At 36.6% G+C, this 23,982-nt stretch overlaps 1 protein-coding gene and 1 long non-coding RNA gene across 34 annotated transcripts in view; one reads left to right on the top strand and one right to left on the bottom strand.

The window, feature by feature from the left end:
* The window catches only part of LOC137491498 (uncharacterized), a 31,354-nt gene extending 11,582 nt beyond the window's left edge, over positions 1-19,772 (bottom strand). The window contains exons 1-2 of one of the 3 annotated variants that reach the window (XR_015482414.1): positions 19,505-19,772; positions 15,651-15,707 (exon numbers count right to left, since the gene is read on the bottom strand). This is a non-coding gene — a long non-coding RNA (uncharacterized LOC137491498). Of the gene's footprint in view, positions 1-8,686; positions 9,195-15,650; positions 15,708-19,361; positions 19,473-19,504 lie in introns of those variants that run through there. The other 2 variants (XR_015482413.1, XR_015482412.1) reach the window with 2 other exon arrangements.
* The window catches only part of plekha5 (pleckstrin homology domain containing A5), a 200,552-nt gene that overhangs the window by 26,273 nt on the left and 150,297 nt on the right, over positions 1-23,982 (top strand). For 6 of the 31 annotated variants that reach the window (NM_001443124.1, NM_001443123.1, NM_001443116.1 and 3 more), the window contains exon 1: positions 6,838-6,979. The exons of the other annotated variants lie outside the window; for them this stretch is intronic. Coding sequence is in view for 2 of the 6 variants with exons in the window: in XM_087247380.1 (XP_087103506.1) it covers positions 6,963-6,979 (17 nt within the window). In the remaining 4 variants the exon portion in view is untranslated. Of the gene's footprint in view, positions 1-6,837; positions 6,980-23,982 lie in introns of those variants that run through there. 31 annotated transcript variants of the gene reach the window in all.

The following is a 23,982-nucleotide window of genomic DNA, read 5'->3' as shown; positions in this document are numbered from 1 at the left end:
CTGCGAGACTTAAAGATAGTCTATCAAGTCGACCGTGTCTCTTTTAGCAGCGGTGAAATATTCTTCATGCTGACTTAGTGTCGTGTTTAACCGCTGCAGAAGATGTTGCTTTTCTTTGAGGATTGGGCTTTGAGAGATGATTTTATTGAAGGCTTATGCATGACTTTTTTTGGGGGGGTAGATCACCTAAAAAAGTACATTTTGCTTCAGTGTCCCTGTAAATTTGTATTTAGAGCTGGTTTGATCCGTTTTTTTATGTCATATGCATATGAATCTGAAGCTGTTAAATAACTTTGCATGATCTGATGAGTGATTTTTAAATGGGATTTACCATTTATTTGATTCATTTTTGCTTAATATTACTTTTGTTGTCTACAAAGAAAAAGCAAAATACTGCATTTCACAAAAAGTACACATTTGTTGGTATTTTAGGTGGGGGTGCGATGTTTTTTGGCTATAATAATATGGTAATTGTAGCTTTTAAGACTTTAAGAGGTCAAAATCATTGACTGTGAAGCCTATTAGAAGTCATTTCAATGCATCTATTATTCAAAACCCATACTGGGATATTTGTTTTTCGATTTAAGATAATGATTTGGTAATATCACACAAGCATTGATGCCATTTTCTCAAACATAAGCATGTGATATCTTATCTCAGTTGTGATATTGATTTCATATAAACTTTACTGAACATTTTATAGTCATATTTATGAATCCATGAGACCCTAAACCAAAAAAAATGCATGGATAGATATAATTTTTGTCACAAGTTCACTGTGAGAAATTCATTCATTCATTCATTTGCCTTCGACTTAGGCACCAACCATTCCAGCATATGTTTCACACAGCGGATGCTATTCCAGCCACAACTTAATATTAGGAATATTAATGAAATGTCTCCTTTTAGTAAATGAAATGGAATATTAGGACCCGGCTGGGACTCACACCAGCGACCTTCTTGCTGTGAGGCGACAGTGCTAATCACTGAGCCATCGTGTTGCCCCTACTGTGAGAAATATTCAAGCTAATTCGAGCTAGTTTTGCTTATTAAATCTTTATTTTTGTTTATTTTTGTAGATTAGTCTCAAATCTAAATCCTTGCTGCGCATGATGCAATCTAAAATCCGGGTTTCATATCCTGCTCATTAGTCACTGATGTAGTTTTTGTTGTAATTGCTAAAAGTGAGTCTTGGAAACATCACTTAGCATTAATAATGAGTTGCTTTAAAAGAAAAACTGCAAGAAATGTCTCCTTTTAGTAAATGAAATGGAAAATATTTCAAATGTAAAGCAATATTAGGTCAATATTTTCACCCCCCTGCAGAAATTACTTTTTCAAATTGAAACAGAACAAACCACTGCTGTTAAATAACTTGCCTAATTAACATATCTTGCCTAGTTGACCTAATTTAACATTACAACAACTTAACAACTTTAAGCTGAACAATAATATTCTGCTAATTATCTAGTAAAATATTATATCCTGTCATCATAGCAAAGACAAAACAAATTGTTTATTAGAAATTAGTTACGTAAAAAAACGCATTAAGAAAGTCTCTGTGCTGTTTTTTTTACATGTCAGTGTTTACGAAAATATTACATCAAAAAGAACAAGACTCAGTAATCTTGACAAACTATACATCAGTATAAAGCAGGGGTCACCAATCTTGGCCACCGGACCTCCAGGAGCAAGTTTGGTGATCCGTGGTATAAAGTTACAACCCTCAAGCAGCCATTGTACACTGTAAAAAAAAAATATATATATATATATTTTCGGCAGCTGGGGTGCCCAACCCCCTGCTGCAGGAAATAAACTGTTAAATTACATATTTTTCACAGTGTAGGTACAGTAGTTGTTTTTCAATGGGAATCTTATAAAGAATGTATTGGTTAAATTTGTGTAGGTTGTGCAGAACATGCTTACTAGATATGGAGCACTTATCATCGAAATAACAAGACACCATCCATCATGGTTGATTTTGAAATATAAGAGTCCTCAGAACAACATCCCATAGAGCAGGCGTTCTCAAACTCGGCCCTGAAGGGCTTGTGTCCTGTAAAGTTTAGTTCCAACCTCAATCAGACACAATTGGGCTAGCTAATTAAGCTCTTACTAGACTTTCTTGAAACATCCTTACAGGTATGTTAAGGCAAGTTGAAGCTAAATACTGCAGGACATTGGCCGTCCAGGACCAAATTTGAGAAACTCTGCCATAAAGCACATTTAATCCAATGACACAATAGTGTTGAATTATGGATGGTTATTCATTTGTTTATGTCACCGTTTCTTCCAGAGACCTATTGTTTACTATTTATACGCAAAAAAATGGCGTCTTTGTAGTTAAAAGCACTTGGAAAACATTTAAAACAATTACATTTTCACAATAGGACTAATAATTTTATCTTCAACTCTGTAATTTACAGTTGAAGTGAAAATTATTCGCCTTCCTGTGAATTTATTTTATTTTGTTCCTTCAAATATTTCCCAAATCATCTTTAAAAGAGCAAGAAACTTTTCACAGTATTTCCAATAAATTTTTTTCTCCTGGAGAAAGTCTGATTTGTTTTATTTTGGCTAGAATAAAAGCAGATAATAATAATAATAATAATAATAATAATAATAATAATAATAATAATAAAATAAACATTTTAAGGTCAATATTTTAAGCCCCCATTTGCAATATTTTTCCAAAGGTCTACAGAACAAACCACTGTTATACAATGACTTGCCTAATCAACCTTATTAACCTAGTTAAGCCTGTAAATGTCTCTTTAAGCTGTATAGAAGTATTTAGAAAAGTATCTAGTCAAATATTATGTACTATTGTCATGGCAAAAGATAAAATAAATCAGTTAACTTCTTTGTATTATTCTTATTTCCATTTGTTTTGTAATTTCAATCATGCTTTTTGTGAGATGGCATGTGAAACTACTCCTGGATGAAAACAAATCCTTGTGATGGAGTGCTCCTCTCTTATGCGAGTCCTCTGAGTTGGGTAACTTGTAAACCGATCCTCTCCAAAACAGCTGTCTCGCTTGGGTTGTGGTCTGGCGTAATTTACCGCCACTCCCAAGATAAGTTGGCTGCCCTCTGATCCAAAGGAAGACGGGGTGGATGCCAAAAGAAGCAGAGTAATGTGTTTCCTGTCCTGATGCGTAGTGCGAGAGCTCTCACGATAACGGATGTCGTATTTCCAAACAATCTATATTCATGTTGCATGTGTTTTCAGCTCTCTCTCTCGTGTGCCCATTGATACGCCTGCCAGCTGGCATTTAAAAGGACGAAAATTAAATTTTTACTCTCTTTCTCAATGAACACTAAACCGCAGTTTTGGATGGCGTCCAAAACATCTAGTAGAAACCAATACGTAAGATCAGAGGATATTAACAGCCGCTGTGGTATCAGGAAACATTGATCCAGGAGGGCCCAAATCGACAGCCAAACGGAAACTCTGCCACTATTTATTCAACAAATCACAATCTGACTCCATGGAAAGCTTGTTCAAAGATATTAGCATTCACCAAATGCACACTTTGCTTAATTTCCCAAAGCATCCTGTTTATCGGCTGCCTAAATTGACTTTCTACTTGAGACTACTTGGGATGGGCGAGATGAAGTTCACATTGCATCACAATACTTACTGGTATTTTGTGATAACGATATTAATGATGATAATTCACATGCATCTACTGAGGGACAATAAAAAGTCTTTATCTTTAGAGACAAAAAAGGTGTTTAGGATCATATAAAATACACAACCAGTTGTCCTGAATCAGTTTAGAAAAAAAAACTTTGCAGGAAAATAAGGGGTTTGAGACCTCAGGATTAGTGTTGTAATGTTTCATTCATACTGGATGCTAGAGGGCACACTTGTTGATTACTTCACATATAGATTACCAAAGAAAAGGCGTCCCTTATCACTGCAGGATGAAAAGAGGATAAAGATGATCAAACAAGACAATAAACAAAAGCTTGTGGCAATATATGTGGAATACTTGTGTTCTTCAAGCTGTCCTCGATGTTTAATGAGCACAAAGTATATTTATAATGCAAAGCTAATGGGTTATGTGCACAGCTGGTGTTTTTCAGCCCATGTTAACTTTAGGTGAACGGTTAATGTGACTATTTGTAATTTCATATGGTTCCTTTTGCAGCATCGATGTTGTAATGTAATTGAAATACAAGCAGTTAAATAGTCTTAAGCATTAATTTTGTCACAATGTCCATTGCAATTACTGTGGTGCAATACATCTCCATGTTTTAAAGACATAGAGGAAACAAAAGTAATTCAATGCAGTGCTTCTTGTCTGATCTAAGACCTATTTTAAATTGTATATCTATCAGGCAGTGAAGATCATTGATTTCTAAAGAAATCAGATCTTAAACGTCGTGATTTTGTAATAAATAAGGCTTAGGCTGGCTGATGGAAATGTAAAAGTCTGTGTGCATATACCCCAGTGATCTAGCCTTTATCAATGTATCGAATACTATAAAATAGTATGATTTTTTCTTCATTCTGTGATATTAAAACAAGTATGGTCACAAAAATTGAGGTATTTCAAACATTTCGACATTATGGAAAGAATTAAGAGTGAGAGTATGTCCGTGAATCTCTTTTTTGTAAATAAGTATTAATAATTCATTGCACAGACCAATTATAGGTATTATTGTTCTTATTACAATCTCATCTCAAGTAGGGGTGTCTCCCATCCCTACTCGAGATGAGATGTACTGGCTTCAACAGGTACTTGCGGATCAGCTGTAATTAAGTACAAATTCTTTGATGAAGTTCAGTCTAAAATCTTCCACATTATCAAAATCAATATGAATGCTGTAGGTTTCTAGAGATTGGGAATGCAGCCAGATTATCTGAGAGGCGCCTTGCTTTTTTCTTCCCATCTATTACTGTTATGCGAGTCCTGGCAGACGGCATAAACGGCAGGATAATTGACTGTTGTATCAAGCTGGTGATGTAATCAACTGTGAAACTTTTATCTGCTTTATGAACACTTCCGCAATGAGAGTCTTGCAAACAGTCAACCTCCTTTCGATGTACTCATCACAAGTTAGTTCACCCCAAAAAATGAATTCTGTGTCATTTCAATGACCTTTGTTCATCTTCAGAACACAAATGAAGTTATTTTAGGGGAAATCTAAGAGCTTTCTGTCCCTCCATAGACATGGAATTGTGAGACTTATAAGTCAAGAAAAGGCATTAAAACAGCCTATGTGGATTCAGTTCCTAGGGCTGAGCCAGAACATTCAATATTGAAATATTCATTCTGTGGTTTGGCATTTAATTTCATTATTGAGATTCAGATATTCTTCAAATATTCTGGCACCCCCCATAATGCGGACATATTTAAAATACAAACAGACACAGAGATTCCCATCAAAAAACTGCAAATGTCTTTATGATATTTGCCTACATCTTAACTTCCATGTCAAGTCATCAGGGTGTGTTTTTACTACGGTCAATACAAAAATAAAGTATTGCCATTAGAGTCAGCAGGGCAACATGCAAGTATCGTATTATCCGCAGTAGACATAACCCTGATCTAACATAAAAGACACTGGTGAACATAATCATGTGTACAGTTTTTTTTTTTTTTTTTTTTTTGGAGCTCAAAACTGCTTTTGGATCTTCGTGTGATTACAGTTGAACCAATGAAGACTCATGTACTGTCTTGACTCTTGAATTTGTTATCCAATGATAAACGAATGTCTCTGGGGGCTGAAACGACGTGATGATGAGTAACTAATTTTTTTAGTTAACTAATCTCTTGAATGAGCCTGGATGATGAGTGAATGGGTATCATCTTAATCTATGAACAGCAAAGAATTAGATGAAACCCATGGCCACAACAATTCAAAACCAGCTCCAGGATCTTTCCCAGTGGACGGCAGATCTGCCTGCCAGGACTCGCACATGACCTCACAGTGGAGTCATGCGCCTACCGCAGCAAAACAGCTGATGCAGACCGAGTCACTTTTGGCCAGCTTTAATGTCAAGCACTTTCCCCAACTCTTCCAAATTTCCAAATAGTCCGCTCTTCAAGTAATTCCCACCACTTCCTGCTTAGCACTTCATTCCCATTGGACTGTAATTACATGAGAAGCCCGCTGAGGGATTTCTGTGGGCTGCCGAACATGAGGAACGTATATACAAGAGCGTGCATTAGCGGTAATGCAGCTATCCATAAATTTCTCTGGAAGGCATTGTTCCAGCTTCAACATGGAGTTCTCCATTTCATGCAATCAGTTGGCCTGCTTCAGAAAATGCTATTGTGTTTATTTTTGCCATTGCTTAAGGAAACCGAACATTCTGCCAGGATTAGATGCTTGCTGAGTTGTGTTCATAATCCCAATGTTGGCAACAAGGTTTTTCAATTTGAATATGGCCATTTTATAAAGAATGCACTCGATTGCCAGTGTATCCGCTACCACCAACAACACCCCCCCCCCCCCCTTTGAATTTCATAGGATTGTCCTCCTCTGCAGCTCTGAAAAGCCAGAGAATGGCCATTATCAATGCATGCTCTGCTTTGCATCAGAATTGCATGCAAATGTTGCCTAATCCCACAATAACAATCAGCCCCAGCTCATCCACTAAATCCGACCCATTTTGCATATTCACACCTGGACAGTTTTCACTCAGACAATCCGTCTACTGATAGCCGAAGTAAACAACAAAATCTTTTGATTGAAATCTGGAAGGGTTTTTTTCCCAGGAAAGGGGACGTCCCACTGTAACGCCGCCTTTGAGTTTGACATACGTGGCCACCCTGCCATTAATCTCTCCTAGTAGATAATCCAGTGCTTAATCCCGTCTTTGCACTATGCAGAGGGAGGCATGATAGTACCATTTACTGACCTACAGCCCTGGTTGACTGACGCTGCAAGGTTGCAGAGCTTTTGCATTCACCGGAGTATTGTGTGGACAAAACCCCAGAGCTAATATGAAGCAGATGTGCTGGTAAGTTGGTGTGGGGACGTGATGTTTTAATTGCATTGAAGTCTAGTAGATTACCGTATTCAAGCTCGGCATGAATGTACACAGTATCGGTGTTCATCTCCTTAGGTCGTTCTGTTGGTGTTGATGAATGAGATGTGGTCTTGTGTGACCTTCTTTAAAATAAAATCTGAACTTGGTAGCTTGTTCTGTTGCCGATAGCTCAATTTCTTGACTCTAATGAAGTGTTCATGGCGAGTTGCTGCTCCTTTTAAACTGGAGTAATGAGATTTGCTGAATTACTGTCTTAATCACAGGCTGAATGGCAAATAGGGGAGGAGATGTTTATTATGATGTGATTTACAGCTCTTTTGCCGAACCCCTGTCTGTGTTTTCTAGGCCCCTTTTCCATTTACCCTCATCATTTTTTATACTTGATTTAATTAAAATATTCAGGCTACATTAATTACTGTCAGGTTGTGGCTGAGCAACACATTTAAGGGAGTTTGGAAGATGCCTACATCTGGGATGAACACGAGACACCTCAAGGTCAAAAGCTAACTTTTGACATCACATTTGCTAGGTGTTCCTAGGCTTTCTGAGGGGTTGCAAGGGTATTGTTAGTTGCGGTGATTCCACTTTATATGAAGTAATGTAATGTAATGTGTATTTATATACTGCATTTATCGTGTATGGCCATGCAGTGGAGAGACAGTGTTAGAGCCAATTCAGTGGATGGGGATGATTGGAAGGCCATGATGACTAAGGGTCGGAGGCGGCAAATTTGGCCCGGACACTGGGTTACACACCTACTTTACCAGAAGTGCTATGGGATTTGCTACAAGAGAGTGCCACAAATGCTGCAGAAAGTCTGGACCTCAGTTTAGCATCTCATCCAAAAGACGGAGCTCACTGACAGTATAATGTCCCCTTCACTATACTGGGGCATTAGGACTCACACAGACCGCAGGTTGAGCACCCCCTGCTGGCCTCACTAAAACCCCTTCCAACATCAGCCTAGTTTTCCAATGTGATGTCCCTTCCAGGTACTGGCCAGGCTTAGCCCTGCTTAGCTTCAGTGAGTAACCGGTCTTGGGCTGCAGGGTGATATGGCTGTGACCTGTATGTAGGGGTCTTATTACTATGTACTTGCATTTAATTTAATCATTAGGATCAATTCACTTGTTCTGCATGGTTTTACATTGTGTTTATACTTTAATTATTTGCATCTGTAATTATTGTCTGTAATTACACTGTTGACCCATCCCTTACGCTTTAAACCACCCTTAAACCTACCCATCAAGCCTTGTTATACAAGCAGTTTGTGAAAAGTTGCATCATTTTGAAAAAGGTTATTAGTTAAAGTAAAATATCTTGATTCATTAAACTAAGCCAAGTCATTTTTGGAGATCAGCTGCAATGATCACATAGATAGACACACTCATAACACATTGCCTTTTTGTCTTGACAAATTCAGTTTGAGCTGAAAATCTCATCAGCCTAAGTAAAATAAAATAAAACTTTCTTTCTCTGCATAGTTTCGGAGTGCCTTGCTTGAAAAAGCGATGCAGGGAAATCCACTGATACCCTTGGGTAATTTGCAGATTATTTACCCAGCAAGTTGTGAAACTTTTAAGCTAAAGCGTCCCTGGCTTCTGCAGAAGACGTGCTGTGCATCGCTGTGTGAATTTATTCTGACAAATTATGTTGAGTACGGTGGCACATACTCACCTAGAGGCTCTCCAAAGGTCTGTCAGATCTTCCAAACTCCAGAATTACCCCAAAAACTTCCACACACACACACACCCAGAGTCCCCGTGTTCTTCCAAGGGTTGACTCATTCTCCCCATGGCACCATGCAATGACCTCACCTCCAGCGGAGAACATCATCAAAGCACGTGTATGGAACTCCAGTAACGATTCCCGCTTAAATATTTCACCACGTGTGCTCTGCCGGTTTCATTAAAGCACATCAGATCTGCACCCAGTGCCGTCCCGCCTGGCCAGTGCTGCTCTGCATATTAAGGCAGGGACTACAAAACACCATTTACCCAAGAAGGTTTGGCAAGAAACCTGGTTTCATACTGTCACCAAACCAAAGAGGCCATAGTCTGGATTAGCCTGCTTCTCTTTTGTATTAATAAACAAGGTGATGAGGACAGTGGTTGGGACTTGCCATTTTTTTGTGATAATCTGATCTGAATCTCTCAGGTTTTTATCCCACACTATGCGCTTATGTGATTACTTTAAAGGGCTGTAGCGTCAATACTCTGGCAGATTTGCAAGGGCTAGCATATGTGATGGTGATTTACAGGCAATTTGCATGGTGTAATCCTGCATTGCTCATGTAAACCTTCTTACGAATTGAAAGGCACGGTAATGGGAGCAATAATGCATTGCTAGCATCTAGTTTTGGCTTCTCGTTGCACTAAAAATGTGGTAGTGTTCACACATTTGATGTGGTTATTGCTACCATTCTTTTATTTTGCTGTTAGACAAAAGTCTCCTACAAGAACATGGGGCAACCCTGTATTAACCAAGCTCTGCACTCCAGTTCTTAGGGCTGGGGTGCCCAAACTCGCTGTCCTTCATAGTTTAGCTCCAACTTGCTTCAACACACCTGTCTGGAAGATTCTAGTAAAGCTAGAAAGAGCTTGATTAGCTGGTTCAGGTGTGTTTAATTGAGGTTGGAACTAAAATATGTAGGACACCGGCCCTTCAGGACTGAGTTTGGGCACCCCTGTTCTAAGGCAATTGTCCATGTTTGTTTTAAGGATACCCAGGTGGCTTGTACCTACACTGTAAAAAGCGATTAACTAATTTACTTAAAGTGAGTAAACCTATTGGGATTTGAAAGTGAGTATACTTGGAACTGTTAGGTTGCCTTACCTTATTTTTTTAATTATGCACAAATTGTATTTACCTAATTGTAAGGCAATAGGTTTACCCAAAGATTTTAAAGTGAAGTCAACTAATGGCTTTGAAAGCAATGGTCTTTCTTAACTCTTTTAAGTCAAGCCAACTAATCGTTTTAAAAGCAACAAGGTTATTCATTCCTTTTGTTAAGTGAACTAATTGTCTTAAAAGCTACAGGTTTACTCACTTTTTTAAAGTAAATTCAACTAATTGCTCTTGACAGTGTTGTTAGTCGGTATATGAAAAGGCTAGTCTACTGTTGCATGACTCTGGCAGTTACACTTGGAGAATTCTGGATGAAATCTCAGTCAGTTTCTTTTTCCTTTGAGGCCTTGCCTCACACCAAGTTTCTTTTGGCCTATTAATAATTTACCTGCCGGTTCTTATAATCATCCTGCATAGTTAAATGCCTCTTAGACATTAAAACATGGTTGTTGCTCTTAAAAGTAGGGTGGTACTTAATCAGAAATGACTGTATGAATTTGTAAAACGACTCTGCAGTAATAGAAGTCTACAGTGTGGTGGCTTGCTGTTGCTTTAACTGAGTATCAACTGGAGTGGAAGAGTCCAAACATGAGATGAATCCAGTAATATTGCCTTTAGTACAAGGTTATGATTTGGTAATCTGATTAAATATGATTCACTTTATATCTGATTTACTTAGTTAACCCTTTTTTGCAACTTTTGCAAAATAAATGTAGAAACATGAGTAAGATACTGAATCACTTAAGCTAATCAACCTTGACTCTTCACTGTAAATTAAAACCGATTCACTCTGCATTCTGAATCATGCATTCAACAGATTATTTTAATGCCGTTTATTCTTTCAGAATGCAACTATTGAGTATTTGCGAATCATTGAATCGTTGATGAGACTCACAATTTAACACAATTTAATTATTTAAATGTATTCATATCCTGAATCCAGAATGGAATTTTAAACAATCTATATGGGAAATTAGGTTTTAGTAAATCATTGATTGATTCACTTCAGGAACAAATGATGAGTCTGTATTATGAGTAATTGTATGATTCACTTGACCGAGTTGTTCGTCTTTCAGAATAATTCATAAATGGAAACAAAAATACTGAGGCTGATTTCAAAATAGCATGCCATCATAATTTATTTATTTGTTTTCATTATGAAATTCAATGGCTTTCTGAATCATTCAGCAATGGATACAAGGACTGAAGCTGTGTAGAAAATAGCATCCCATCATTATATGTTTGCTATTTTTTCCAAATATGACAAAATGTAGAAATTGTGTTTTATGTAATTATTGTTTTTTTTTTAACAAGCATTCATCCAGGAACCAATCAAGAGTACTGTATTTATACGTCATTGAATTATTCGCTCTACCAATTCACTTCAATGGATTTCTGAATCATTTGGCAATGGATACAATGATTGGAGCCGATTACAAAAAAGCCGTCAATTATAAAACTTTTGTAATTTTTCCCCAAATAAGAGAACATTAGGATACTGTATTTTAGTTAATGATTGATTTGTACAACAAAAATTCACCCAGGAACCAATCAAGTACTGTATTTTTGAGTCATTAAAGTATTCACTCAACTCATTCACTTCAATGGCTTTCTGAATCATTCAGAAATGGATAAAATAACAGTGGCTGAATTACAAAAAGCAAAACATCATAGTACTTTTGTAGTTTTTCCTAAATAAGGTAAAATGAAGACGTTGTGTTTTAGTTAATCATTGTTTTGTCCAACAAAATTCATCTAGGATCCAATCGAGTACTGTATTTATGAGTCGTTGAATTATTCACTCTACCAAATAGCTTTCTGAATCATTCCGAAATCCATGCAATGACTGGAGCTGCATTTTAAATACCATGTCATCTTACCACTCTTGCTATTTCTCCCATGTTAATGTATACAGAATGAAATGGCATGAGCAGCGTCTTTCTAATGTGTGCATGTCTAGCCAAGCGTTGCTCATATTGTTTGACAGTGGATCTTGTGGTTCCTCCAGTAGATCCTCTGCTAATGCTCGGCTCAGCCCGGGACTGTCTTGCGCTAATGAGGTTACCTAACGTGCTAAACCCATTTGGTGCGAGGTGATAAAAGCGGATAGAAAAGAGGATGAGCAGAGCACGGGAGCCGACGGACACAACCTAGGCTTGGTTTGGAGCCAGAAAGCGTTTTTCCACGCAGCTGAACACTGAATCCGACCCTGTTTGTGGCGCGAGGCCCAGTTTGTTAGCAGAAACGAGTCTGTACCATTAAATGCTGTATGCTGGGTCAAGTTTAACAGCGTTTAATGCTTTTGGGGTTTAAAGCATTTGTTTTTAACAGGGTTATAATTGTTTAGATGACATCTAACCGCTTAACTGGCTATTAAGCTAGATAACGTATCATTTGCAATATATTTATAAATTGTTTTATTTATTCAGCTGCAGCCTTTTTACCAAATCCACCAAATGTAGACCAAATATAATTCACCACATTTTAATGGAGTATTTGTGTTGTAAATGACAATCAGATTTGGCCAAAAAAAGAAATATATACATATATATATATATATATATATATATATATATATATATATATATATATATATATATATATATATATATATATATATATATATGTTGCTTAAAATAGAGCTGGTTGATATGGCAAAAATGCAATCTTGATAATTTTTTTCTATATTGAACGATAGCGATAAATATATTTCGATATACGTTTTTGTATGCTTCCTCTTGTAAAACAATGTCCCAACCATGATTGAAAGCAGATACTGCTGGTAAGTGAACGGTTGGTGGGAAAGTGAAATACGCACTAAACAATACTGGGTGACTGACTTACAGTATTTTCGATAATTTTTAGCGGCCCAAAATTTTATGAAACTCTAATATTAACACAATTATAGATTTCTGTATTTGCATATTTCTGATGTGTGTTTGGCACTTAGGATCAATATCGAGGAAAAATATCCAGAGCTTATCAGCAATATCAACATAAATTTTATAGCGATTCGATATATCGTTTATCAGCCCAGCCCTAGCTTAAAGTTATTTTAGTTTTCATTTAGTTTAGCTTATTTTAGGTTTATTTATTTTATTTCTAGTTAGTTGTAATATATTTACACATCCAACTTTTACTTACTGCCAGGTCCGTTTTTTTTATCGAAGTTGACATTTAGCCACACCATGTTGGTGTGTGGTGTGAATGTCTAACTTTTATGAGTTGGGTCGTTAGCCCAATACTGATCCCCCAACCTGAAAGACCAGGACGAAAAATGAAAAAGCTAAAAGTTAAAAAGGCAGTTCGGTGGCGCAGTGGGTAGCATGATCGGCTCAGAGCAAGAAGGTCACTGGTTTGAGCCCCAACTGGATCAGTTGGCATTTCTGTGTGGAGTTTGCATGTTCTCCCCCTGTTGTTGTGGGGTTCCTCCGGGTGCTCCAATGGAGCTTTTCAAAGACACATCGATCAGCTGGTTTGTCTATAAACTGACACACCAGCAATCGGCTGATGAATTGCGCCTTTATAATGCTCCAGGGTCTCTGTATCTGTGGTTACACACAGTAAACAGCGGTGAGTTTGGTGAAATGACCTTCACGGCCAATCACAGTCATTTCTGTTGAGCATGTAAATACAATGGCAAATCAGAGCTGTTTAGGAACGCGCTCAACAGGTCTCAAATGTTGGCAGCAAATGGGCATTTTAGTATGCTGACCATCCTAATTATGATACAGAAATTAAATAATTAATGAAATACCATTAAACAGTCTTAACTGTATAAATAATTAAACAAAATTCATGTGTCCTGAACTGCAACTATTGAATCCAGACTCAATATTGCACATCCTGTGATGGGACTATTGCGAATGTACATATTGCGATGTCACTTCTGAAACGATCTGTATAATGACTAATATTTTTAATAGTGTTAAATGCTTTTGAGGGCCTAATCATTTATATTTAACAGGGCTGTAATTGTTAAGTGACACAGCCACTTAACCGGCCATTAAGCCTGGAAATGCTCATGTCAGTTGTAATATATTTGATGATGGTGATAGAGATGTGCATTACTGCATGACAAATAAACACATCCGTGCACTGTACACATGAAGCGATGCATTAAACGCAGTCAGTCTGACCAGTGATTGTCATGCTGGATAGCATTTTCTGGCTCTTTTCAAATACTGACGCTTGCAAATGTGACATTCAGAGACGCTTGCTTTGGATAAATGCGATTTTGAGTCATTTCTTATTCATTTAAATGCTTAAAGTTTTCCAGAGTGTCTTGTGATGAGTGTAATTACAGACTAAAATAAATAATTGGCAGCCTAATAGGCTTAAATAATAAATCAGGTGAGGGGCAAAGACTCGCTGCGAGCAGATAATCTTGTTTTTGCGACGGCGAGGTCTGTTTTTGTCAGTCACAAGGTCTGTTTTGAATGTCGAAATCTGTCTGCTTGTCTTGCTGACCCCTGAATATCTGCTATTGTTTGGGTATTTGAGTACACAACCTTGGTATTGCTTGGTGGAGCAAGGCTCCTTCAAATACAAGGGCTTTCTTCAACTTGGCAGACATTATGATGACCTTAAATGCATTATTCAGACGAACAGTAGGTGTCTGTGAAAATGTGCACGTTTGCACATTTAGGTAGGCAATAAAATAATGTGCATGTATATATTCCTGTATTTATTTATTGATTGGTTGTTTTATTTGTTTATTTTTTTATTTATTTAGTTTTATTTATTATATTTATGTATTTGACATTTTCTTTTCTTTTCATTTTGACATTTCCTGTATTATTTATTTATTTGTTTGTTTGTTTTATTTATTATTGAATGTTTTATTTATTGTATTTATTTATTTAATGTTACCTTCATTTATAGTTTTATTTATTTATAGTTTATCTATAAATAAATAAACATTTTCAGTTTTATCTATTGTATTATTCATTTATTTACTTATTGTTTTATTTATTTAATGTTTAATTTATTGCATTATTTATCTATTGTTTTATTTTACTGGAATGTCAAAAAAAAAAATATATATATATATATATAATATTTATATAATGCCTTCAATTACGACATGATATACATGTCACATTTTTGATTTATGAATGAATTTAGGAAAAGAATATTGTATCGCCATTTTATATCAGTTTATTTTCATATTTATGGTATGAATTAGTTATTTTTAATTATGTAAAATTATGTAATGCATTTAGCTTTTACTATTATATGCTTCATAGCATTTTAGTAGTGCCAATATTTGATTGGTTCACTGATTGTTTGTTTGTTTGTTTATTTTTTAAGCGATTATATGTAGTAGAAATGACAAACATGTATTGTTCCTATCAAATACTAAGGTGAGCCAATTGTTTATTTATTTGTTTGTTTGTAATGGATTATTGTTTTGTCTTTAACCAAGAAATACATTTAGTACATAACAGACATTATATATGACTAATCATAGTTTTCAAATAGCATGTATGTGAAGATTTTATATATATATATATATATATATATATATATATATATATATATATGCAGCTTTTCAAAATGTAACTTTACCACATTTTAAATTGGAGGATTTAATCTGACCTTCATATGAGATGGAAAAAAAATACTAATTTTAAAAACCCCTTGGACATACTAAATGAATGGGTGTAGTTTTAGAAAACACTGCATGTTTTAGTTGTTTGTTTGTGTTTGGGGGCCGCCGTGGATATGCATGATGACTGCTGTAAATGAGACATGCTTGAGGAACTGAGCAAACGAAGGAAAAGTTAATTACCTCTCGTCACAGCATCAGTAATAGTCGCTGGAACGTCCTCCTGTTTGCAGATTTTTCCTGAAACGAGACCAAAAAGAAATGAGTGACAAAAATAATTGTGAAATCTCAGGCAGAAATGGGGCAGAGATAAATTTAGCGACGTCACCTGAGCGCCGCGGCTCTGGGGATCTTATTACAGCCAAAGCGTAACACTTACAGATGATTGTCAGAAATACAAATAACACAACAGAGCTGCGAGCAGCATGCTTAAACCTTTCCTCAGCGCTTGCGTTTGACTGTATGAATGTTTTATGAAACTACTGCCGAGTTTACTGGTGATACTAAAGTTTCAGTAATAATGCTGGTGATGTTGCACGATTCCACTGCGAAAACAGATGCTGCGGCAACGAAACAAATGTTTTACATAATTAATATAAAATCTATAAATCATATAAAAATATTTAATATTAGAATATGAGTTTTGATATTAACTGTATAAATACTACTTTTACTGATTATTTATATTTTATTTATTATTTATTAATATATTTTATTTTTATTGTTTATAGTATGAGTGTTTATATATATATATATATATATATATATATATATATATATATATATATATATATATATATATATATATATATATAAATATGAATGGGTGTATGTATATACAGTATATGTGTAAGGTTGTACGACAACTCTACCCCATTGAAGTGTTTGAGACTCCATCGATTCCTCAGACTCCTGAACAACAGGTTCATCTCCCTATTTTAAACTCCCTGACATGCAGATCCATCTAAAAGGCTTTTAAAAAGTGGATCTGTGGTGCTCCTGTCTCTGGTTATTACAGTATGAAGATACACACGCTGTAAACTACACTCATTAAAATCAGCATCAAAACTTCCAACACAAAAGCCCTGTAGGGAGAAACGCCATGCAGACCAGCACTCACAATAAAACACATCATTAGAGCGAAGCCTTCCAGCAACGAATGAACAAGTCGTCTTATAATCTGCACGAAGATCAATGGCGGCTCTTATCGAGTTACAGCAGATTAAAGCAGGGATTTTGTGGGTTGGAAATCAAAGATGTTTGGGATGCGATGGCTTTATTGGTTTGTTACTGGCCGCTGGAGTCATTGAATGCATGTGTGAGGAGACGGTTGTGTTTCGAGGGTTGTGTGAGACTCACTGGAGGGATTGGGAGAGATCGGTGACAAAATGTACTCTTCAATGTGTTTGGTATAGGACTGGGAGACTGAGAGCAGCAGACTGACAGTGTGGATGGATGGATGTGTATAGAATAGCATTATTATTGTTGCCTTATTTGGAAATATTTCAAAGTAATAGTGAAACACTCTGATATTTTGTAGTGATTTAAGGATGATTATTTTAAAGTGAATCATTACAGTAGTAACATGATTTTTACATTTATTACACACACACACACACATAAATATTGACAATTTAGATTTTATAATAGTTATAATAGTTATTATTAATCCATCAAAACCAAATAGTCGTTGAGTAATAATTAATATTATCAACCCAAAACATTCTCCACACACACGACTTAGACTTCTCAACATGTCCAAACCTAGCATGAGCTTGTTTTGAGTCATTTACACTAGTCAAACGTTCAGATTTGGACATGCTTTAGCACACATACGCCTTATTTTCAGATTCGCACTGTCACAGTCTGTCCATCTTTCTCTCTCGAGGGCCGGCGAGCTGTCAGTTGCAGTTCTGTGACTAAAAGGCTGTTTACAAGAGCTGAATTTATCCTGATTAAAGCATGTCCGTGTGCTCCAGACACAATTCGCCCGCAGGCCAGAGCTGCTGTTGTGTTTAAGAACAGATAAGACTGCTAATACACTGCAAAAATGCTTTTCTTGCTTAGAGTTTTGTCTTGTTTGCTAGTCCAAATATCTCAAAATTCCTATGTTAAGAAGCATTTTTTGACAAGCAAAACTTATGGTCTTATTTTCGGAAATAATATATTAAAATTAAGTTTCTCCTTAAAACAAGCACTTTATCTGCCAACGGGGTGAGCAAAATAGTCTTGTTTTCACTTTAAAGTTATATTATTTAGCTTACCCCATTTGCAGATTAGCCTCCACATCAAAGTGTCAAGGTTGGAATGGATGAGGCGAGTACCCAAATGCAAATAACCAAGGAATTTATTTTTTATAAAAGAAACATAAAACAACCCCGTAAGGCAAAAACACAGCAACAAACTGACTTGACTCGGTTTGGTTTGACTTCAGACACAGAATCAACGACGACAGACCAGCACAAGACAGAGCACACTAGGAGAATAAATAGGGAAGACGAATTAATGAACAGACAGGTGGACAGGTGAAACTAAGGCCCTGTTTACACTAGTGCGTTTTAGTTTTAAAACGTCGTTTTAGATCAAAAACGATCCGCGTCCACACTAGCGTTTCACCTAGCGTATCTAAACATATCTTCGTCCACATTACGCCACCAAAAACGTATATCACGTGACCATTCGCACACTCTGGGCATGCTTGTTCTAGGATAAACAGGAAGCATGTGTCTCGCTTGGTGTTTGGTTATTGTTTGTCAACAAACACCTGTTTAACAATGAACACGATGGCAAAGAAAGCAAACGAGGTATTTTTGTGGACAGACGACGAGGTCGAGTTGTTACTAAACGTAACAAATGAATAACTGCACAATGAAACAGACAATAGTGCAAACAATGCTCCCATTTCTGTGTCCATGTTGTTGTTTACAGTGAAGGCTGGTCTGCTGTCTCCCGGTAGCGTTAAAACCGTGTGGTATAGTCATGTGATAGGGGCTTGACGAATAAGGGAAGGATACGCAATGACACAAAAGCCCCAATCAGGTAGCAAATCTCATCAGCCCCGCCTCAGTTTTCAGATGTCTCTGTTTTCCCCCATCCACACTGAGACGGAGCAGCAGCGTTTCAGAATAAAAAACAGCCTCTCCAGTGTTTCCAAAACGCTCCGTTTTCGGCGCTCGAAAACTCCAGCGTAGTGTGGACAGATAGCGTAATCGTAGCAAAACGTATGGGTTATCAAACTAAAATGCATTAGTGTAAACTGGACTAAGAATTACAAACAGAATAACAAGTTGAATGGGACGAAATGCTAAACGTGCTACTAAAACAAGCCATGTGCTCACATACAAACAGGACTAGAACATGCAGCCAATGAGAGAGCTCATTGACCGCTTGCTCGCATGAAGCAAGGCACTAAAAAGCATGCGGTTACAATGCCAACATGAAACCACGTGCTACACAACACAAACACGAGCACATGATAAATAAAGATACTTACCGTGTGCTCACATATGCAACGTGAATGTTCCCTTCCAGCGCCTCCGAAACCAACTAGACTGAGACTACGGTCTGAGCACGCACGGTATGAGCGCAACCAGGTTGGTGCTCATACAATGACAAGAAAGAGGAGTACTTGACCTGAGAAAACTCGAGCCAGCCCAGACACCAGATTTGAACATTATTGAGCATGTATGGATGCAGTCCTGCAAGCTCATACACATTATTCATTCTGTTTCCACTGCAGCATGACTTTATATTCTATACTAGACATTATTTCGGTTAAGTGATGAGACTTTTGTCTAAGCAAAGTCAGAGCTTACTGTCCTAATGAAATAATTAAAAACCAAGGCATGATCATATTTTATTGTGGTAAAATAAGCGTAATCTAGAGGCCTTTACCTTTCATATAAGCCACTTCTGATACCAAATGATCAACTAGAAGTTATTATTTGTTGTTCGTACAACTTGGATAGGCGACAAGACTTTTGTCAGAAACGCAATTTCCACAGTGAATTCAGCCTGCGTCATATATTACACCTCACCTTATTTTTATGAGTTGTGAAGCAAGACTGTGATTGTCCGGCTTGAACATGACTAGCGCGGAGTTGAGACGTCTTTCCTCTTGGCTTAAATCCCAGGGTTTTGGAGTCTGGACAGGAAATGACCTCACTCTCGCTCTTGACTCATTCATGTGAAACACAAGCTCTTTGTTTACCATGCTCTCTCATTCATAAGCTTGTGTTGTTCAGCTTTCTTCTGGAGCATCGTTTCATCTCTGATGCCCTTTGTCCTGTGGTTATCATCAATGCTGGAAGATAAACTGATTATATCTGTCTGTCCAATGCTGAAATGATTATTCATCGCCAAAGTATGTCAGAAATATGCAGGTTTTTATGGAAAGATTGTGCAATTCTGTGCTACTGAAGTATAGTTTATAGTGAATGCCAGGCTGATTTAACTTTTAAAGTGTCAGGCTGTCATCTTACCACCTTTCTGAGAAACTTTGTCAACAAAAGTTGAGCATTATTTTGTTTTTCAGTATTTTATATGAATATTTAGTGTATTTTAGATGAATATTTAGTGTATCTAGCACTCTCAAAATGAAAACTAATATCTAGGAAATATGCAGGTTTTCATAGAAACATATGCAGGTGTTTCTATGTCAGTTATAGTGAATGATAATGAAAGTGCTATATTGGCCAGTTAGATTTAATGTCTAGACTATCAGGCTATAATCTTGACACCTTTCTTCTAGACTTTGTCAACAAAAAAATATGCATGTTTAAGTTTGTTGTGTTTTATATAAATATTAAGTATATTATGTTTGATTCCACCAATATTTGGAAAGATTTCGGAAGATACATTGATTATATCGGTCTCAGGTATCTAGCACACTCAAAATGAAAACTAATATCTAGGAAATATGCAGGTTTTCATTGGAAGATGTGCGCATTTGTTTGCAATTGTTCGATTAAAGTCTAGTTTGTATTGAAAGATAATGAAAATGCTATATATTGGTCAGGTGGATTTAATGTCTAGACTATCAGGCTATAATCTTGCCACCTTTCTTATAATCTTTGTCAATAAAAATTAAGCATAATTTTGTTAAAAAAAATATTTAAAAAGTAAAGCCCTTAAAAGTAATAAAGTCTTAAATGCTATTTTGCACAGGATTAAATTTTATATCATTTTTGATTATGCAATCTCTGGTTGTTTGCCAAAGTTTGCCTGAATTAAATCTGTGAATATCAGGATGATGTGTAGTTTATGAAATCAATGAAATCCTGCTAGATTTGACATCATGCTGCTTTGTTTACTGCAGTAACCAAGGCAAAACCATTATTTCTGCAGCTTTATAGGCACTGGTCTTCTGAATTAGCTAGATTTAATAGATTTTTGTTCTGTAATGTTTTAGTTTTGAATTAATTTCTTACAGCACATTCACTAAATATTAATGTGAGTTAAAATCTCGCCAGTGTTTCCAGTTCAAAAGTGGTTATAAGGTTTTAAAATGTATGGAACAAGTCTTAAAGAAAGTCTTAAAAGGTATTGAATTCCACTCTCTGATTCCTGTATATACTCTGTTTATGAAAAGCACTTTAAATTACAATTTTGTATGAAATGTGCTTTTAAAATTGCCTTGCCTAGTTACCTTAATACTCAAATTGATTTTCAGTATCAGTCATTAAACCTCAACATCAGTCAATCTGTTGACATGTTTTGTGTCTGATACTAATAGGCTAATTTGATATGAACTAGACCACTTGGCAAATGCCCGGCTGGTTTTGGCAGTGAACTGTGTTTCCATCCCCTCATAGTAAACTCAAAGCTCAAGGTGAATAAAGGGCCGGACTTTGGACTCCCACACCTAAATGAACACAAGCTCCCCTGTTATCTGAAGCCAGTGTGTGTTAGTTCTTTCAGCACTGCAGACATACAATAATAATACCACGACCAGTTCAGTTCAGGCTCACAGTTTCTAACCTACTTCTGCTGAAACTCTGAAGCCCCTGGGCTCTCGCTAGCGTATACGTTGGCATTCAGCTCACACGTAGCTGTGTGTTCATTAGCACAATAGTCCAACCTAATTCCGGTCATATTTGTAAAGTTGTTTAAAGTTGCATGCTGGCTTCTGGCTGAGAGACGCGCCTCTGGCCTGCATAGAGAAATGAGGCAGAGGAAATCTACATAAGATTTGGCTTTGTTAAAGGGATAGTTCACAAAATAAAATATTCACTTTCAATTTGCTCACCCTCGGGGTATCCACGAGTTTTAGATTAAACTGTGGTCTTTGGTCATTTATCAAATGTAAGTCAACAACTGCTGGAACTTTGAGAGTAAAAATAAAACAAACAAAATCAATATCAGTGATTCCTGATGATCAGTTTAATGAGGCGAAATGAGTGTGTATGAGAAACGTAAACTTATTTTTCAACTTTTTTTAAAAGCTTAAATCCTACAAGTTTTGAATAATTTTTAGTAGGAAACAGATTTGTAAGCTTTACGTTCAATGCATCTTTTTTCATTTAGCAGGGCTCAACAATAAGGACTGCCTGATGGCCCAGAGCCAGTGTGAGAGATGCTTGGGACAGTAGACAGAATTGTTACTGGCCCACTTGGGTCACTTTTGAGAAGTGTGAGTGCGCAGAATCGGGCTCAGGCACAGTTCACTTGGCCGAATTCACACCATATTACTTTTCGTTTTCTTTTATCTGATTGGATATTGTGAGCATGTTATCGTTATTTTTTTGTTTTGTTTAACAATAAAATATCTGCACTTTTTCCATACAGCTATATTTTACTGCTAAATATTTTAATATAATTTTAAAATATTTAAATTCTAGATTCACAGAGTTTATTTTTGACACATTATTTATTTATTGATTTATTTATTTTTTTGGTGGGGCCAGTGAAAACTTTGGCAGAGCAAGTAAAAATCTGTACCGCTGCTCCACTCGGGCCTGTAGAAATAATCCTTAATGTTGAACCCTGATTTAGGAAATTTTTATTATAAACCCGAAAATTTTATAAACTCAGGTCTTGATGCCCAATTCCAATTTGTTGTCTGTATCAGATTTTTTTTTTGCCTGTCTGTTTACAGGTAAAAAAAATTAATATAGGCAACAAAAATGGTGGGTTCTAGCATCTGCGGCACACTAGCCATGATGTAAGAAATTGTCTTGTTTTTAGCTCTGCGAAATATGCGAAGTGTAGTATAAGTAGTGAATGGTTCAGTCCAGATTTCCCCCCATGCAGTTTATGTAATGGTATGGCCCTGATGTGTGTGTGTGACTCGTCAGCGCTACCAAGCCAACCAATCACAGAGCTTGCGCTATGCGTCGTTGTGAAGTATAGTTACATTTTTTGAGAGGTGCGTGTCAGCATTGGTCACGACATAGGGCTTTGTGTCAGTGCGTAGGCCGTGCCGTAGCACACGCATGCGCTTGATGCAGAAGTATAAATCAGCCTTTATACATGGGGAGAGGTTCTGGTTAGGTTCTGGTTGGTTGCTGTACAGTTGCTAGCTCTTATTTCATTGCTAACAGGCCTCATGTAGAGCAATATGTATGCATTTTGTTTTGCCTGTATGTCTGGCTTGTTTTGAGTGCTGTTTGCAGTTGATCAGCATTTTATGAATCACCTACAACCACAGTTTCAGCATGCAAAACCTCTTTAATGTTGTGCTGAAATAAAACGTCACATCTCGGATGTCCTGAGGCTGAATAAATTAACAGCAGACTCTCGTCACGATCTCTTTAAAGAGGGTCCGTCTGGAGCAGGTGTGTGTGCGCGTGTTTGATGTTTACTAAATAAAGGCATGCAAGTGTGTGTGTTTGGGCGTAGTGCCGAGTCTGTGCTCGTCTGTATAACCTCTAGAGGGTTCAGAAGGCCAGCGGTGGCATTAATCCTGGGATTTCTGCGAACGCCTCCTCGGTAAAAATAGCAGCGCTCTGTTGGACTGCCAGGTTTGTGATGGAGCGCAGGCCGAAACTTCGTTTTGAGTCTTACTTCGAACCCTGCGCTCAGATCTAGTAAATTTTGCTCCTAGACTGCAGTCATATGGAGATTTGCAAGCTGTATTGATCACTTGCTGTGTTTGTGTTTGATAATTAGTCTTTGATGACATCCTACAGCGTTATGCATTGAATCAGTGGTCTTCACTGGTACTTTTGGGCTTGACCAGCTCCAAGTTGGCATTTCTTTGCCCACAAATTCAACTTTCATTGTGTTTCAGTGCATTACAGTTTGAAATAAACTCTCATTGGTCTAAAATTCCACAGAATTTGTGTTATTTAATGCAAATTATTCTAATTGGTTTTGAAAGTGCATGGTAATGTAATTTAAAAAAAATTACCTAATACCTAATTAGTAGTAGTAGTAGTAATAATAATAATAATAATAATAGTAATAATAATAATAATAATAATGATAGTAGTAATAATAATAATAATTTTAATGATATTAATAATAATAATAATAATAATAATAATAATAATAATAATAGTAATGATAGTAAAAA

Source organism: Danio rerio, chromosome 4, assembly GCF_052040795.2.
Source record: "Danio rerio strain M-AB ecotype USA chromosome 4, GRCz13ab, whole genome shotgun sequence".
Classification (NCBI taxonomy): domain Eukaryota; kingdom Metazoa; phylum Chordata; class Actinopteri; order Cypriniformes; family Danionidae; genus Danio; species Danio rerio.
The sequence above is the reverse complement of the archived record's forward strand: the minus strand, read 5'-3'. Positions and strand labels throughout refer to the sequence as shown.